Here is an 18,411-nt window from a genome sequence, read left to right as displayed (position 1 = left end):
GACCTCATGGATATGTTATGAGGATGAAATGCAGTAATATGTGGAAAGTAATATTTTTAAACCATAGAAGACTTTTCAAATGTAAGTGGTGGCTGTTTTTGTGTGGCTTCAAATGAAGAACAGGATAACCGCTCACTTAGAGAAAGAAAGATTAGTATTCTTTGACTAAGTCTTAAAACTACTGTTAGGCACTTAGAAGGCGTGGGTCTAAGATAAAGAGAACTTGGGCTGAGAAATTCAGTCAGATTATTCTTGTCCATACTTGGTGGTCTCCTGAGGTGTGCCAGGTCTCTGCTAGCGGTTCAGTGCAGGAGCACCTGCTCACTGAGGCCGGCCTCCCGCTGCTTGGGAAAAGTCTCCCAAGTCGGATCTCCTGTCACCTGATCTTGTGTTCGTTTAGCTGAGAGGCAAGGCTTTTCTAGAAGAAAGACTGTAGTTCCTTACTAGGTCTTATGCGCTGAGCTGTGAAGCCTCCTGTAACATTGCATGTGTAATTCACACAGGTAATTGTTTTACATTTGAAAATGCTGAGAGCTGTTGTTCTTGAGTATAATTTATTTCAGAACACATCATATGAGAATCAGGTATTTAAAGCTATGAAATTTAAATTTATTTGACACTCCTGTGGAAATTTCTGACGGTAGCTATTCCCTCAACCTAAAAAAAAAAACCACACAAACCCAAACTGGAAGATAGACTACAAAAACCTAAACCAGACTTCCTGCATGTCTGCCCTATAGGATTTTGTAGCTGGAAATATTTACTGCCTAATGACATTACCTTTAAGGCCTCATTGTTGGGTGATCCTTTATATAAGAACGTCCAGTCCCATGTAAGGTGTTGGATAATTATTTAATAAGACAGAAGCCTGACCCACTTGAACTTAGAGAAATCTAGCTGTTGCTTTTCAGAGTCAAGGTCAATTGTGGTTTGGACTACTAGTGGCCTGGTGGGCCACAGACATGGGTTAAGTGTGCACTATTTAATTTCTGTTTTTCTTAATAAACATTACTTATAATTGATTTAATTATAGTTTTGCCCCAAAACAACAGTTATGAGTGCCTCCCCATTTTTCTTTTTTAGATTTTTTGAGATAAAATTCATGTAACAGAATATTAATAAGCATTTATTGAGTATTGTTTTTGAGATACTAGTTTAAGTAGACTTGGTTTCTGCTGTCAAATTGCTGTATGCTGGTATGTGTTCCTAAATTGGACATTTATATTTCTCACTGTGTAGTTTAAGGAACAATTGAGTCTTGAATTATCTGGGGTGACTGTAAAAAAAAAAGTCCAAATGTTTGGGCCCCAGCTGTGACCTACAAACACAGAATCTCTTAGGTGGATCTTGGGAGTCTGCATTTTCCATAAAGTCTCAGGTGATTTTTCTGCCCACAGTGGTGTGAGAAACACTGATAATGGGTATGATAATGCCATAGTCAGGTATGGTTAGAATTTCATAGTAGTGCTGAGGAGAAGACATTAGGGAAGGCTTCACAAATGGAGGGATGGCACTCTGTAGTTGGGGAGTTCTCTCTGGGCTTGTCCAGAAATTAGTTGATGTTTAGTTGCTAAGTTGTGTCTGACTCTCTTGTGACCCCATGGACTGTAGCTCGCCAGGCCCCTCTGTCCATGGGATTGTCCAGGCAAGAATGATGGAGTGGGTTGCTGTTTCCTTCTCCAGGGGATCTTCCCGATCCAGGGATCAAACCTGGGTGTCCTGTGCGTCTTCTGCATTGCAGGTGGATTCTTTACTGCTGACCCACCAGGAAAGCCCCTGTCCAAAAGTGGTCTGATGAGAGCAGAGAGGGCTTGGCTGGGAATGTGGGTCTGAGCTTCTTTTGGAAGGCTTTGAATTTGGAGCTGAGGAGTTTGAACTTCATTCTGTTTTGAGTAAGGAGTTAGGGAGAGCTTCTGTTCCTCCCCACGCCCCCGCCAACTGCACATGTCTGGGTGTGCACACATGTACCTATGTGCATGCTCAGACACACACATCCAATCTCAGCAGTCTCTCTGTTGCCCAGATCTTAAAAGGATCTTTGGTTTAAAACCCAGCTCTGCCTCTAATTAGCCTTGTGTTCTAGTAGCCTGATGTGTAAATTGGGATAATATCAGTAATAATGCTTGCCTTGGTTTTCATGAGAAGGAATGTGCTGATAAATAGATGATGTGGTGATTAGAACTGTGCTTGGCACAAGAGTAGGTGCTTTGTGTGTATTTGCCGTTAAACATTCTCAAGAGTGAAGCATGCTAGAAAAATTGCTGCGGTGTGATTCAAAAATTTAAGAATTTTTTTTGCCTCCTTTCTCAGTATGGTGAAGTTGACTGATACATGAAATTATTCCTGCTCTTTTCAATACATGCAGACTTGGCATTTGGCTGTTTATGTCAGAAATGCCCTTCGGGACACTATCTGTCCAGATGCTCTGGAAGCTCTTCTACCTCATGCATCAGGTGGAGAGCGGGAATCTGGACAAGCTCAGTACTGCCCTCCTGCCTGCTGAGTGCAAGAAGCACCTCCAAGGTACCGCCGTGCCAGCACCCGCCTCTCTGTCTCATGTGCCTCCTCTCTTCATGGCTTTATTCTTTCTGCTTTTAGGAGGAGGAAGAGATGTTTTACTCTCTGTGCTCATGTGTCATCATTTTGAAATTCAAGAGACTGCTTTGTTGTTTTGACTTATTAGAATGATGATTCCAATTTTCATTATTCTTCAAATGCGCTGAAGAGTAAATTCTATTATGAACCCAATTTGGGGATAGGCAATGAAAATTGAGTTGTTAATGCCCTATGGAGCTATTTTGAAAATACTGGACATTTGATGAACTATGTTTGATTTCTCAAATGTGTAAACATATGAAAGGAATTATTGGCTTGTTGCTTTCTTACTGTGAAAAGTTCCACAGGGAGTATATTTTTCTTCTCTCTTCAGAGTTTTGCCTTTGAAACCTTTACTTTTCTGTCACATGTGGCAATACTGTTTATCAAGACTGCCCTCTAGTGACAAAATGTAATATTGCTTACAGAACATTCTCTGAGGAGTAGGCAAAAATATAGATACTGTTAATCCTATTCATCAGTATTTCGGCCATGATTATAGCTAATTTCTTGCCCCAAATTTTCATATATAAGCAAATGTCTTTTGTGTGAAATGCCATGTTGGTACTGAGTAGTTTGCTAGTCTTATCAGTTTTCGTTAATAGAGTTGTCCTTCATTTGGCTGATAATTACCAGGTAGCTTCAGGTGCACTGCTGAGGATGTCTTGCTCAGTGGCAGTAGCAGGGCTTTGCAGTTGATAAAGCTCTTGACCAGTCACATAGCATCTGATCTTAAATAACCTTTAGAGACAGATTAGGAAACAAACTTCTTAAATGTTGCCTAAGCCAACATTATATTTAGAATTGGAATTTCAGCTGGTCCAGCCTTCTTCCTAATGCCTGTAGAAATCCGTTCTGGAACAGAGATGTTTTCTATCTTTAAACATTTCTTAATATCTTTTAGTTTTATATCTTATGTATCTCTGAAAGAGTAACTAAAGTGACATATGTTTGTTCTCTCCCCACTTTAATATTCTTGGACTTGCAGACCCTGAACATTTCATGAACTTTGAGAAGTGTCTTTCTTCCATGAATAGCTCGGAAGAGATTTGCCTTCTAACTACTTTTGCTCAGATGGCTCAGGCCAGAAGAACCAACGTGGATGAAGACTTCATAAAAATTATTGTTCTGGAGATATATGAGGTTAGAATATTAAGTTTTAGAAATGAGCTAAAAACATTTTCTTTTGGTTGCCCATCCATTGATTCTTTTGGGATTGCTTTAAAAACATGTGACAGCCTCATTTTGTCTGCACTTGTGGAAGAAGATGGTCTGTAAGTAGTATTGAAAACAGGAATCATACCCATTCCATTTCTCCATGCTATCTCTTTTCACTTGATGTGTGAGTTTTGGTAAAGAATAGGCAGTCTGGCACAGCCTGACACTTGTAGTTTTTATACTTTCTGTCCCTCTGCCCCGCCTTCCTCATTTCCACTCCTCTGTCCCTGCCAGGAGCATGGAAACCTGACTTCCCAGCCTACTTAGATGAGATGGTGAAAATAATAGTGAATCTAGAGTTCACTCTGGCTTTGTTTTAACTCTGCTCCTCGTTGCCCATCTCACATCAGAGAAGATACCTTACTGCTCTGGGCTTCAGTTTCTTTATCTGTGAAATGACAGGATGGGATGAGATCCTTGCTTTCTTTGCTTTTTTACCCAGCCACCCTTAATGGTGGAAGAGAATGAACTTTAGACCCCTTGTGTTGAGGGACATAACTCAAGTGGTTACCAAAATATTATTTGGAGTTTTGTGTTTGTGTACATATATATGTATATATATAATGTACACTTTCACCGTAGGCTGTCATTTATCTGTTTGCCTTCATAAAAAATTTCTTCCAATATAAGTAAAAATTATGTCTGAAGATTTATTGTCATCCCCCTCAACACTCCAGTTTGAGATTGACGGACTGGGTAATCTAAAGTTCTTTTCCAGAATCAAATACCGTAATAAGCTATTCCTATTCTTGTACTTTGTAAGTAACCCTGCATGTGATTAAGGCCTAGATGGATCTGAAATTCCAGACTATCTTCATAATCTGTAAAAACTGAGGGGAGAATGTATATTTTCATGTATATTATATGGCATTCTCAAGATAACGTTACTAAAGTATTGTTTATGCTCTTGAATGATGGTTCAAATATCCTGACTAGTTCTCACAGTAATAACCACATTCTGACCCTGTGTGTGTTGTGTGTGTCTGTACACATGTATGAGATTGAGTCCGTAGTTATGCACTGTCACATTTTCCTGTTTTCTATTTTATTCTTTCTTATTTTTCTGTTCTGTTTAACTGTATTAAAAAAAAAAAAAAAAAAAAAACAACACCCAAACTGCTGGCCATTGGCTTGAATGGCTTGTGTCCTGTAGTTTTGAACCCATTATTTAAGAAGAGTTGGTAAATATTGATTATTATTATTTTTTGGCTGTGCTGCATGGCATGCGGGATCTTAGTTCCCGGGGATCAACCTGCACCCCCTGCAATAGAAGCACAGAGTTGTAACCACTGGACTGCCAGGGAAGTCTAACCATGGATGCTTTAGAAGCTCTTGTGATAGAGGATCTCTCTCTCTCTCTTTCTTTTTGGAGAGAATAGCTATATCCAGGAAGTGCATTCTGATTTTCATAATTTTATTGGTTTCCTCAAATTTAGAGAAGTTTTACTATGAGGGGACTGTTTCATTGCTCTGAGGACATTGGTGTTTCTTCCTGAATCCAGCACTGGAAGTCACTGTACACGGTTGTCTTTCTTCTCCAGTCCCTCCTGCCACCTTCCAGACTCGGTAGACACTCTGCTTTCTGAACTTTTGAAATCCTTTTGATCATGGTGTGAACCAAGCCTCAATCTGAGAATCTGAGATTCTTTCTGATACTTTACTTGAAAACATTCTAAATAAAGTATGAAAAAGGTTTTTTTTTTTTTTTTTAACTGATGCTTGATTTTAAAAATGCCATCTCTCCATGTTCCCACTTTTAGGTTTCTTATGTCACCCTGTCCACGCGAGAAACTTTTTCAAAGGTTGGTCGAGAGCTTTTAGGGGCCATCACAGTTGTTCACCCTGAGATAATTTCTGTCCTTCTGGATAGAGTTCAAGACACCATTGACCAGGTTGGAATGGTAAGAGCACTGATGTTGTTTGTTTCCCCTTTTGTTGTTGTTGTTTATTTTGAACCCTGGAGTATTGGAGCAGTGGGAAAAATAGTTACTGGGATACAAAAATAGTTGTTGGGATGGCTGAGTCATGGGTACAACAGAGTAAAGAGAGCATTTACTGAGTCACAGGCTCTGTGCCTGCTTGGGCATAGCTGCTGCTTATAAAAAACTGGATTGTTTCTCTTAATCTCTGCAAAGTGACTTCCCACCTCCTCCAGTAAGAGGCTTTTATTTATTATTCTCTTTTTAAATTTATTTTTGGCTGCACTGGGTCTTTGTTGCTATGCTCGGGCTTTCTCTGGTTGTGGTGAGCGGGGGCTACTTTCTAGTTGGGGTCCGTGGGCTTCTCATTGTGATGGCTTCTCTTGTTGCGGAGCACAGGCTGTGGGTGTGCCAGCTTCAGTGGTCGCAGCACGTTAGCCCAGTGGGCGCGGCTTACAGGCTCTGGAGTGCTGGCTCAGTGGTTGGGGCACACGGGCTTGGTTGCCCTGTGGCATGTGTGATCTTCTTGGACCAGGGGTCAAACCCATGTCCCCTGCATTGGCAGACGGATTCTTAACCACTGGACCCCTAGGGAAATCCACAGGTTTTTATTTTAATTAGAGCCTAACGATAATCCATAGTTTTTATTTCATAATTTTGCTTTACCTTCATAATTCTTAAATTTTTTCTTGGCGGAAACAACTCTAAGAAAGAAGACCTGCTTTAAACCAATCAAAAACAAAATTAAAAGTAATAGTTAAAATTGAGCAAGATGTGTATCATTTAAATCTGTCATTTGTCACAATCCCTTTTGTAATCTTTATGTAGTTTTTTTTTTTTTAATTTATTTTTATTTTTATTTTTTTAATTATTATTATTATTATTATTTTTTTCCAGTGGGTTTTGTCATACATTGATATGAATCAGCCATGGATTTACATGTATTCCCAATCCCGATCCCCCCTCCCACCTCCCTCTCCACCCGATTCCTCTGGGTCTTCCCAGTGCACCAGGCCGGAGCACTTGTCTCATGCATCCCACCTGGGCTGGTGATCTGTTTCACCTTAGATAGTATACATGCTGTTCTTTTGAAATATCCCACCCTCACATTCTCCCACAAAGTTCAAAAGTCTGTTCTGTATTTCTGTGTCTCTTTTTCTGTTTTGCATATAGGGTTATCGTTATCACCTTTCTAAATTCCATATATATGTGTTAGTATGCTGTAATGTTCTTTATCTTTCTGGCTTACTTCACTCTGTATAATGGGCTCCAGCTTCATCCATCTCATTAGGACTGGTTCAAATGAATTCTTTTTAATGGCTGAGTAGTATTCCATGGTGTATATGTACCACAGCTTCCTTATCCATTCATCTGCTGATGGGCATCTAGGTTGCTTCCATGTCCTGGCTATTATAAACAGTGCTGCGATGAACATTGGGGTGCACGTGTCTCTTTCAGATCTGGTTTCCTCAGTGTGTATGCCCAGAAGTGGGATTGCTGGGTCATATGGCAGTTCTATTTCCAGTTTTTTAAGAAATCTCCACACTGTTTTCCATAGCGCTTTATGTAGTTTTTAAAAACAGTTTTATTGCAGTGTAATTCACATGTAATATAATTCATCTATTTAAAGTGTACAAGCCGGTGGTTCTTAGTATATTCGCAGATATGTATGCATATCACCAGTCAATTTTAGAACGTTTTCATCACCTGAGAACAAAACCACATACCGCTTAGCTGTCAGACTTCCATTCCATTCAGCCCTGAGTGACCACAGCTTATTTTTGTTTCTGTGTTTTTGTTGTTCAGTCACTAAGTCATGTCTGACCTTCTGTGACCCCTGTGGACTACAGCCCCCAGGCCTCTCTGTCCCTGGGATCCCCAGGTGGGAATACTAGAGCAGGTCGCCGTTTGCTTCTCCAGGGATCTTCCTGAGCCAGGGATCAAACCCGTATCTCCTGCATTGGCAGGTGGATTCTTTACCACTGAGCCACCTGGGAAACCTGTCTCTCTAGATTTACCTATTCTGGACATTTTATAGAAATAGAATTACAAAATATCTGATCATTTGTGACTGGCTTCTTTCACTTGGCATAATGTTTTCCATGCCCATCCATGTTGTAGCATATGTCAGTAGTTCATCCCTTTTTATGGCCAAGTAGTATTCTATTGTTTGAATGTATCATTTTCAAAAATATATACTTATTGAAGATTTTCTTCATCAAGTATAATAAGGCTGTAATGAGTGAATTTCTCTAATGGCAGGTAGCGTGTGTGGTAACTTCAGGAGGAATGTTTAAAGTTACAGTGTTTTTTTCTGGGCTTACATTTGCATAGGGCCTTTACCGTATAGTCATGGCATCATTCCTGCAGGATAGATGATGGATAACTGTTGTACTTCATCACACTCATGAGTGAGCAAATTCAATGATAGATTGGTTTATGAGACTTTTTTCCCCCTAACTGAAGAATAAAGGCTATATCATTCTTTACTTGGAAAAGTATAGAAAACTAAACTAAAAACTTTAAATAGTTTAATCAAACTGAATGCAATGAAGCTAAATAGAGCCAAAGGGAAAGAAGCGATGTTTAAAACAGAATGCTTACCATGAAGCGCTCTCTGACCTGCAGTCACCTCTGAACCCATGTGTTATCCTCTCAGAACTCTATGTTGAGAAGTGTAAATACATGGATTCCAAAATGAAGCCTTTGTGGCTTGTGTACAACAACAAGGTGTTTGGTGAGGATTCAGTTGGAGTGATTTTTTAAAATGGTGATGATTTACGGCAGGATACGTTGACACTCCAAATGCTGCGCTTGATGGATTTACTCTGGAAAGAAGCTGGTCTGGACCTTCGGATGCTACCTTACGGCTGCTTAGCAACAGGAGACTGCTCTGGCCTCATTGAAGTTGTGAGCACCTCTGAAACAATTGCTGACATTCAGCTGAACAGTAGCAATGTTGCTGCAGCAGCAGCATTCAACAAAGATGCCCTTCTGAACTGGCTTAAAGAATACAATTCTGGGGATGACCTGGACCGAGCTATTGAGGAGTTTACCCTATCCTGTGCCGGCTACTGTGTAGCTTCTTATGTCCTTGGGATTGGTGACAGACATAGTGATAACATCATGATAAAAAAAACTGGCCAGCTCTTCCACATTGACTTTGGACATATTCTTGGAAATTTCAAGTCTAAATTTGGCATTAAAAGGGAGCGAGTGCCTTTTATTCTTACTTATGATTTCATTCATGTGATTCAACAAGGAAAAAGAGGAAACACAGAAAAATTTGGCCGGTTCCGCCAATGTTGTGAAGATGCATATCTGATTTTACGCTGGCATGGGAATCTCTTCATCACGCTCTTTGCACTGATGTTGACTGCAGGGCTTCCTGAGCTCACCTCAGTCAAGGATATACAGTATCTTAAGGACTCTCTTGCCTTAGGAAAGAGTGAAGAAGAAGCACTCAAGCAATTCAAGCAAAAATTTGATGAGGCACTCAGGGAAAGTTGGACCACTAAAGTCAATTGGATGGCCCAAACAGTTCGGAAAGACTACAGATCTTAACGATCAGCCTTTGCTCCTAATGTGTTTGTTGGTTTCGTTTAGTTTTCATTTTGCACTTGCACTAAATTGAACATGACCCTGCCAGAGATGTTATAAAGGGAATGAAATCCTGGAACAGAGAGTTAAATTAAGAATGGGGCTTCACACAGAAAACTAATCTGAATAATCCCTGACAACACCCCCTGCTTTTTGAATGCTTCCAAGATTCAACATGAAAACTCAACATTATGGATAATCATTTCCTGCTGACTTTGCACGCCAAGGAATGCTACTAGAGATTGTTTTTTGTTTTTGTCTTTTTTTTTTTTTTAAAGTATTTGGTACTTTTCTGGAAAGATGTAAATACTTCTTTTCATATTGTGACCAAGTGTTATCACTCAGCCAACTTATCCATACCTGGGGACTAGTAGCTGTTCTTACTTTCCAAATGAGGCTTAAAAGAAAGCTTTCTTTCCTCCCTTTTCAAATTGTGTAAACTACAAATTATAATATAATTTGAAATTATGATTATTTTTCAAGAGAAATCTTTTAAACCTGTGGAAACATTAATTCTTTTGTTGATATTTATCTACCGTGATAGCATCATCTCAGCCAGAATTGCTGAAAATCTGCTTGGTGAGGCAAATATAATTTATGCTGCATATATATTTATAAAATTTCTAATGGGGGTTCTATATATTTTGATTTTCTTCAGCCTTCATTTTAAAGTTTTACAAAAGCAGAGATTTTTCCTAAGTTACTTTTTAGTTAAAATGTGATCCAGTTCTTCCAGCTGCTTCTATAATGAGGCATATATTAATACAGTTTTTACATGGTATCTATGAAAGAGTTCACTTCATAGAGCATAATACTTGAGCAAATGTATCCAAGACAGAAAGCAGATGAACAGGAAACTACTTATGGAATAAACTCCAGACCTAAAATTCAGTGTTTTAGTAAAATGCCAGCTGTTCTTACTGTATTTATTAAAACTTGTAATAATGTGATTTTTCAAGAATATTTGTTCAAATTGAAATGTTTCATGCCACATGGAACTCTTTAATTTATTTGTTGAGGTACCATATATTTAGGGTGCTAGATTGCAGATAATGTTAATATGTGCAATAGGAACTACTGATTTGAATGTGTAAATGGAGGCTCTTTCTGAGTACTGGCAACATCCAGCAAAACTACTGCTTATTCTCCAAAGACTATCGGGAGCTGTCAGTCCTCAATGACATGGAAAGGAGAACTGAATGTTTGCCCTGAGACTGAGTTTTCTACAGGAATTTTATTAAAAATTGTTGAATTTTGTTGTCTTCCTTAATGTTCTCAGTCAAATAAATGGGTGAGCTGGTTTTGGTTGCTTAAAAAAAAAAAAAAAAACTAAACTGGAAAAAAAAAAACTAAACTTTTTTTTTACATAAAGAGAAATTTAATTGTGTTAAATTATACACAGCTTCCCTGGTGGCTCAGCAGTAAAGAACCCCCTACAATGCAGGAGATACGGTTTGATCCCTGGGACGAGAAGGTCCCCTAGAGAAGGAAATGGCAACCCCTTCCAGTTTTCTGGCCTGGGAAATCCCATGGAGAGAGGAACCTGGTGGGCTACAGTCCATGGGGTCACACAGAGTTGGACACTACTTGGTGACTAAACCACCACCCCCACCAAATTATACACAACATAAAACATGATGTTAACCATTTTTAAGTTTAGTGGTATTAAATACATTCACATTGTTTTGCTACCTACCATCACCACCATCCATCCACAGAACTCTTTCATCTTGTGAAACTGAGACTCTGTACCCATTAAACACTAACTCCTCATCCCTTCCCAGCTCCTGGCAGCCAGCATTCTACTTTCTGTCTCTTTGAGTTTGCAAAAAGCAACTTTCTGGTTGCTCCTTTTTGAGTGATCATCTAATGGAATGTCTTCCAAGAAAATCTACAATGGGTCATATGAGTGTTTCAGTTTGATGGAGTTCATAATCTTTATCTGACATGATTTTTTTTCTGGGTTTGGCCACACTTAACATTTTTAATTGGGTCCATAATACTTTCAGTGATAATTGTGCTCAGAAGTATGCTTAGCTGTAAGTGTGCAAATTAGAACCATGATGTTCTTTAAAGCACATCTTATAAAAGATGCCCCCCACTCTGTTTATACATGTGGTTCCTTTATGTTTATTAAACTCACTGACATTTTTGGAGGAACTTGTTTATGTCCCCTTGCCTTCAGATGAATATGATGGCTTTGAGTATTTTTGCTGTGATCTTGGACTAGGCTGAAATCAGCTTCGAGCTTCAGAGTCTGGGAATGAACTGTGGACCTAAACGTTCACTGACACAGTTGGGGTGTGTCTGAAAGTAATTTTGTTCTAGAGGCCCAGCAGGAGAGGAAAAATGATTTGTGCTGTAGATGTGTGGAAATCGCCCTGGGTTAGGAATAGTTGTTAATACTTTAAATTCTGTTTTGTTGGGAATTCTTACTAGGATTCTTCCTGTTTAATCATTTCTTTTTTTGTTTTATTGGATGAACTAGATCTTTCATTCCAGTATGAAATAGAGGTAGTAAAAGTGGCCTTACCATGTTCCTTATCATAGCAGAAAAGGTTCCAAAGTTCCCCATGAAGTATCATGCTAGCTGTAAGCTTTTCATTTATACGCTCTGGGAGACTGAGACATTTATATTTGTAGTTTGCTGAAATTTCTTTTTTCATAAATGGGTATTTAGTTGTTTTTTCTTCATTCATTGAGATGCTCCTGTGATTTTTATCCTTTTTTCTGTTAAAATGATGAATTACATTGACTGATTGATTGTCAAATGTTGAACTATCATTGTTTCCTGAAATAAAAACCACTTGATCCTAGTATATTAATCTTTTTATGTGTTACTAGGTTCAATTTGCTATTGTTTATTGTGGATTCATGGCAAATATTGATCTATAATTTTATTTTGTTAGATTTTGGTTTTAGGGTCATGTTGGCCTTGTAACACGAGTTGGAAGGCCTTTCCTGGTCTTCTTTTGTTTCAAAGAAATTTTGTAAGATTGCTAGAACTCTTCCTGGAATGTTTGATAGCATTTACCAGCGAAGTTATCTGGGTCTTGGGTTTTCTTTGTGGGAGGTGCTTTGATAAGAAATTGAAAATTTTAAGTAGTTTTTTTTTCCTCTGAGTCAGTTTTGGTAATTTATATTTTTAAAGGGATTTTTCCGTTTCTTCTAACTAGTTGAATATACTGGCCATAGAGTTTTTGTAACAGTCCCTTTTTAACTTCTTAATGTCCATGAGGTCTTTCTTGGTTAATTCACTTTCATTCTTGACTGGTGGATATATGTTATACTATTATTTTGTGTGGCTGGGCATAGGTGCTTTTCTGGACAGATCTTGTTCTAGTACCATTATTTTGTTCTTTTTGTCAGATGCTCACAAGCTAAAGAAGTTTTATATGTGTTAGATTGCTTGGTTACTGTTTATTCAGTTATTCAAGACCTTTATTACAAATCCTTATGAAAATTTAGCTAAGTACACACACACATACTGCACTCATACATAGGAAAGAAAAAGTCTTTCAAATTCATTCCTTCTAGCCTTGCAGATTTTGTTTGCCTCCAATATGGAGCAGTGCAGGAACCTGAAAAATGCTAGGATATATGTTCTGAGCTGAGTTGTTCAATAGAGTAACCACTAGGCTGATGTGACTATAGAATAGGCCCTTGAAATATGGCTCATCCAAATTATGTTGTGCTGTGAGTGTAAGATACTCATGGGGTTTCTAAGACTTAATATGAACAGAAGAATAACATATCTCAGTAATCTTTTGTAATGACATGGGAATACTGTTTTGGACATATTGGATTAAATGGAATATGTTGTTAGAATTAATTTTGCTTGCTTCTTTTGACTTTTAAAAATGGTTGTTAGAGAAATTAAAATACATTTGTGGCTTGCTTTAGATTTCCTTTGGACAGCACTATTCAACATAAAATGAACTGCTCTTCTGATCATTCTTGCTTAAAGCAGACTGTATTAAGTGAACCCAGTTGTATCTTACTTTGCAAATGGATTTGTTATTTACAAGTGGTGCTGTGGATTTTTGTACAGAATTTTTCAAGTATATAAAGAGTAGAGAAGAGTATAATAAATTTCTGTGTACCTGTCATCCAGTTTTTAGCAAATGTCAGCTCTTGGTTGATCTTGGCTTATCTTTACCCCTTTCCATTTCTTGTATCTACTTCCTGGAATGCTTTAAAGCTAATAGAAATAATTTTTTAAATGCCACAGGAGAAATAATTATTTGAGGTGCTAAGTCTTTTTGTAAAATGAATGCCTTTCTGCTGATTTATCATGACTTTAAATTTGAATCCTACTGTGGTGATTTTTTTAAAATGGAAGTATACCATTTTACAGGGACTTGCCTGGTGTCTCAGCTGGTAAAGAATCCGCCTGCCATGTGGGAGATCTGGTTTGATCCCTGGGTTGGGAAGCTCCCCTGGAGAAGGGAACAGCTGGCTACCCACTCCAGTATTCTGGTCCGGAGAATTCCATGGTCCATGGAGTGGCAAAGAGTCGAACATGACTGAGTGACTTTCACCTTCTCTTTTCACCAGTTTACATAGGAAAAACAGCTTGACCTTTACAAAGGATTGCAAAATATGCTTTTGGTGTATCATTAGTATTTATATTCATTTGATCTGGTTGTTCATTTCATTGTCTAAAAAACAAAACCCCACTTCCTTTTGGAGAAAACTTTTTGTAAGCACTTTAATAATGTAGTATTGTAGTAATATAGGATTGTCGTTAAATTTTGATTTTAATTATTATAATTTTTCTTTTAAATAAGGTTTCTTTATACTTGTTTAAAGAACTACCTTTGTATCTTTGGCGACCTTCTGCCTCTGAGATAGCTGTGATTCGGGATTGGTTATTGAATTATAACCTGACATCGGTGAAGAATAAATTGGCCTGTGTTATCCTAGAAGGCCTGAATTGGGGATTTGGTGAACAGGTATGTGTTAAAAACCTTCCCTAAACACTGTCCACACACATCAGTTTTAAAGAAAGATTTTCTCAGACATTAACATTTTTAAACATCATTTGCAAGACCTACAAATTCTCTTAGCTGTGTCAGAATTTAGGATCTCCTCTAACTGAGTTCTGTTTTGCAGAGTGAGCATCCTATTAGTGAAGATAAATTGCTCCACACTGAAAATTCTTCCCTTACTTCTTGGATCATTTGTTGCTGTTGTTTTATTTCTGGCTATTTACTGCAGTTCCTCCTAGTTGCCTCTCCTGCCTCTGGTCTTCTTTCCTCTTACATTTTGTGTTGTGTGTCGCCAGATCTGTCTTCCAGAACACTGTGCCCTGGTTAAGGGCCTGAGCTCTGAGTCAGCCTGCCTGACTTCTGATCCCAGCTCTGCTACCTCCTGTTTGTGTGACCGTGCGCAAGCTTCCTCACCTCCCTGGGCCTCAGTTGCTCGTCTGTAAACATCACACTAATAGGCTTACCTCAGAAGGTTGCTGTAAGGTTTCAGCAAGCTGGGACACAGGAAACATGTTCTTGGCACATGTCAGGGTCTTAGTGGTGGTAGTTATTATTAAAAGTTTGCTACCTATCATGTCTCGTAAGATGCCATATCAAGGAATTCTGTCAAAATCTTCCTCCCTTTTTACCTCGGCCTTATTAATTAGCTCCTTGATAAAAATATTTAAATATTTTAAAGGGAAAGAGAAGAGAACTCAGCCCTGTCTGCCAGCTTTTGTTCTGAGCAAGTCATCTGGTCCTTGCAGTCATCTTGTGTGGTGGTGTGAACATGACCCCTGTCATACAGATGAGGAACCTGAAGCCAGGGAGCTTTGTCCCCAGGCTGTCCCTAACCACCTGGTCTGCTCCTGGGCTCAGCTAGGTCTTCTTTCTCTCAAGTGCTGGTCGGTGAGAGCTGCAGGAGACTCTTCTCCACCTTCACCTTCTCTGACTTGTGAACAGAAGCCCCCACCCTCTTCTCCCAGAGAGCTGCATACAGAGTCCAGTCCTCATGAGTGTCTCCTTGCTCTTTTGTTAGTGTTTGGAAAGTCCTCTTCTCTGAGAGGGTTAAGGAATATGTTATGTCGGATGCAAAGGAAGATTGGGTGGGAGAATTGGTAGGCAACTTCAAGCTCCTGAAGGAGTATTTTATGTGTTGTTGAGTATTTTTAATATTTTCACTGATGACAGAAGAAAAGGGAATGTAGACCTAAATTATTACCTTCTTGTTTTGCTAATAATAATTAAATATCTTCCTGATTCTTAACAATGCCTTTAAACTTGTAATCTAAAGTATTTATAGAGATTTTAGAGTGGGGGTTGAAGGTTGCATTCAAAGATACTTTTATAACTGGAGTTGGTGTTGACTCAGGTTCACACCTAACTGGTGCCGTGTAGTGGTTCTTTAAAGATTTAAAATTTTTTTCCTATTGTCATTTTATAATTTCATTGTTAGATGTAAGCTCTGGAAAATTTAGCTTCTGCATCCAGAATTTTTTTTTTTTTTAATCCTAACCTTTCAGTTCAAAGGTATAACAACAAAAAAAAATCAAGATGACATGTTTGTGATTGTTTTTCTCTTTAAAAGGGGACTCTTCATCTGGATCAAGCAGTCCACGCTGAAATTGCTTTAATGATTCTTGAAGCATACCAGAAGTACCTTGCACAGAAACCATATGCTGGGCTTCTTTCTGAAAGTATGAAGCAGGTATTTCCTTCTTTTCTTTATTGAGGACATAAGTCTTTATTAGAAATGACTTTTACAGTATTTATTCTTAGGTTTCCTAAGAACATTTCTGGCAATTTCAGATATTGAAATTGAGTTCTATGGGTGAAAAAAGATTTTTCTTTAAGAAGTAGTCTATATATGACCATTTTAATATTGTGGAATTTGAGTTGATCTACAGTGGTGGGCTGATGCTGGCTTGTACTGGCTCGGGAGAACTATTACATTTTTAAGAACTTTGCAAGCCTGGCTGTTAATTTGTAGTGGCTTGAAGTTGACCATGGTGGGATTTTTTTTTTTTTTAAACTACCAAAATTGACAAACCCTATAAATGAGCCCCTAAACTCCAACTTGTTGTTAAATTTATTTACCAGCACACCATTCGTTGCATACCAACTTTCTTTTTTTTTTTTTTCCAACTTTCATATTATTAGTCTTGCTTGAGCTGACCCTGATCAGGTTCACAGAGTGACTAACAAATAAGCAGAAGTGGTCAGTTATGGGTGAGAAACTGCTTTAATTTAGTGCTATAAGCACTGAATATCAGTAAGCATTGTGTCCTTTCTTTTGAGGGCATTATTGGTCACAAAGAGAGATGGGTGGGTGAGCTTACTAATTTAATGGTTATGTGAATAATGTGGTTTAAAATAAATAATTGTTTTAGGTTTCATATTTGGCCAATATTGTTCGATATGGAGAGACACCTGAGACCTCATTTAACCAGTGGGCCTGGAACTTGATTTTGAGGTTAAAACTGCACAAAAATGATTATGGAATACAGCAGAATTGTGCAACTGTTCCCTTCTCCAGCACTGTGCCAGAAATGACAGAGTCACCCACGTTTCATCCTCTCTTGAAGGCTGTGAAGGCGGGCATGCCCATTGGCTGTTATCTGGCCTTAGCTATGACGGCTGTGGGCCACAGGTACAGTGTTTGGGTTGAACTTCTAGGGCTGCTGAACCTTGTAGTCAGGGATTCCCCCAACTTCATTTTTCATATCCCAAGGTCTGAGGTCTCTATCAGATCTCTCTAGGGGTAATCAGGGCCAAATGATAAGCTTCGATTAACAGCTTATCAAGGGTAAATGCTGCTCAGATTCATGTAGGATGGATCTGTGACAGAAAATCACCTGGGTGCATTATGAAGAGAGTTATACCTCTCACCCAGAGTGGAATGTTTATGTCAGCAGTAGACAGAGTCTCTTCCTCAGAATAATGACCAAATAAAAATAGTTGGTCACCTGTACTGAGTTTTATTTCAAGTGATGGCAGCCCAACTCAGGCTTCCTAACTAGAGGGCTTAGCCCACCAAAGGGATGAATTAGCTGATCAAGTCAAGTGCTTCTCTTGTATGAGCCCGTAGCTGTGTCTGTTTCTTCTATTATAGTATTTATCACACTGTAATGTAGGGGTCTGTTTAATTTTATCAAAGATATTCTATGAGGTTAGGACTCAGGAACCATATTTTTCTTGTAATATTTTATCTCTAGTGATGAAGACTGAATCTGGTGCAGTAAGTGACTGAAGGCATGAAAATTCAGTTGGTTAAAAATCCTTTTCTTTAAAGATCATTTTCCTACAGTATATTAATTTTTTCTAGCCTGTCAAATTTTCTAAAATGTCTTTGACTTTTACTTTGTGATTCTTGTGTTTTAGATTAACTGTAGCACCTTTTTAGCATCTGATTTCAATATGTTATTGCCCATTCAATGTATTTTCAGTGGGATGCCAGTTGTCATGTGAGCTGTGAGTGTTCAGCCTATGTTATGAAGTAGATATGTGTTAGATATATGTCCTCTGATTGTTGACAGCTTAGTGGACATGGGAGACATAAAACAATTGGCGGTACTGAACAATATAATCATGGGCTGTGAAAGTCGCTCAGTCGTGTCTGTTCTTTATGACACCATGGACTGTAGCCTGCCTGGCTCCTCTATACATGGAATTCTCCAGGCAAGAATACTGGAGGGGGTAACCCTTCCCTTCTGCAGGGGATCTTCCCAACCCAGGGATGGAACTTAGCACCAATACAGGGAAGAGAGTGAGAATCCTGATCTGTTTGGTTTGGGGGCCAGTTCTCCAGGTGATTCTTGGTGTATAGCTTAGACTGAGAACTTCTTAAGAGTGTGGGCAGAGGAGAGGTAAAGGAAGGAGGGATCACTAGAGCAGGCTACCATCATGGAGGAGCTAGGCTTCGGAGAGGAGTCTTAATTAGAGAAGACGTCCTGGCTAAGGAGCAGAGTGGTGATGCTCACCTTCCCCCGGTGGTGAGTGCGCACGGGGTTGAAGGTTCTGCCTGTGGGTCACCCAGTCCTGCCCTGCAGCACCTGTGCCCTCTGAGGAGCATTCCTCCCATATTAATATGTAATCACTTCTCCTCCTCT

General features: G+C 38.9%; 2 protein-coding genes across 4 annotated transcripts in view; both read left to right on the top strand.

The window, feature by feature from the left end:
• EPG5 (ectopic P-granules 5 autophagy tethering factor) overlaps positions 1 to 18,411 on the top strand; it is a 130,770-nt gene that overhangs the window by 27,918 nt on the left and 84,441 nt on the right. For all 3 annotated transcript variants that reach the window (XM_061130930.1, XM_061130929.1, XM_061130928.1), the window contains exons 11-16: positions 2,366 to 2,523; positions 3,584 to 3,738; positions 5,574 to 5,714; positions 14,123 to 14,287; positions 15,891 to 16,010; positions 16,693 to 16,952. In XM_061130930.1, the coding sequence (XP_060986913.1) occupies positions 2,366 to 2,523; positions 3,584 to 3,738; positions 5,574 to 5,714; positions 14,123 to 14,287; positions 15,891 to 16,010; positions 16,693 to 16,952 (999 nt within the window). The remainder of the gene's footprint in view (positions 1 to 2,365; positions 2,524 to 3,583; positions 3,739 to 5,573; positions 5,715 to 14,122; positions 14,288 to 15,890; positions 16,011 to 16,692; positions 16,953 to 18,411) is intronic.
• On the top strand, positions 8,322 to 10,999 carry LOC133047639 (phosphatidylinositol 4,5-bisphosphate 3-kinase catalytic subunit beta isoform-like). Its single transcript, XM_061130932.1, has one exon. The coding sequence runs from the start codon at positions 8,538 to 8,540 to the stop codon at positions 9,294 to 9,296; it is 759 nt and encodes a 252-aa protein (XP_060986915.1). The 5' UTR covers positions 8,322 to 8,537; the 3' UTR covers positions 9,297 to 10,999.

Source organism: Dama dama, chromosome 27, assembly GCF_033118175.1.
Source record: "Dama dama isolate Ldn47 chromosome 27, ASM3311817v1, whole genome shotgun sequence".
NCBI lineage: Eukaryota > Metazoa > Chordata > Mammalia > Artiodactyla > Cervidae > Dama > Dama dama.
Note: the sequence above shows the minus strand (reverse complement) of the source record. Positions and strands in the feature narration are given on the sequence as shown.

Excerpts from the sequence above, each read along its gene's own strand:
- LOC133047639 (XM_061130932.1), top strand. The coding sequence starts at position 8,538 with ATGCTGCGCTTGATGGATTTACTCTGGAAAGAAGCTGGTCTGGACCTT.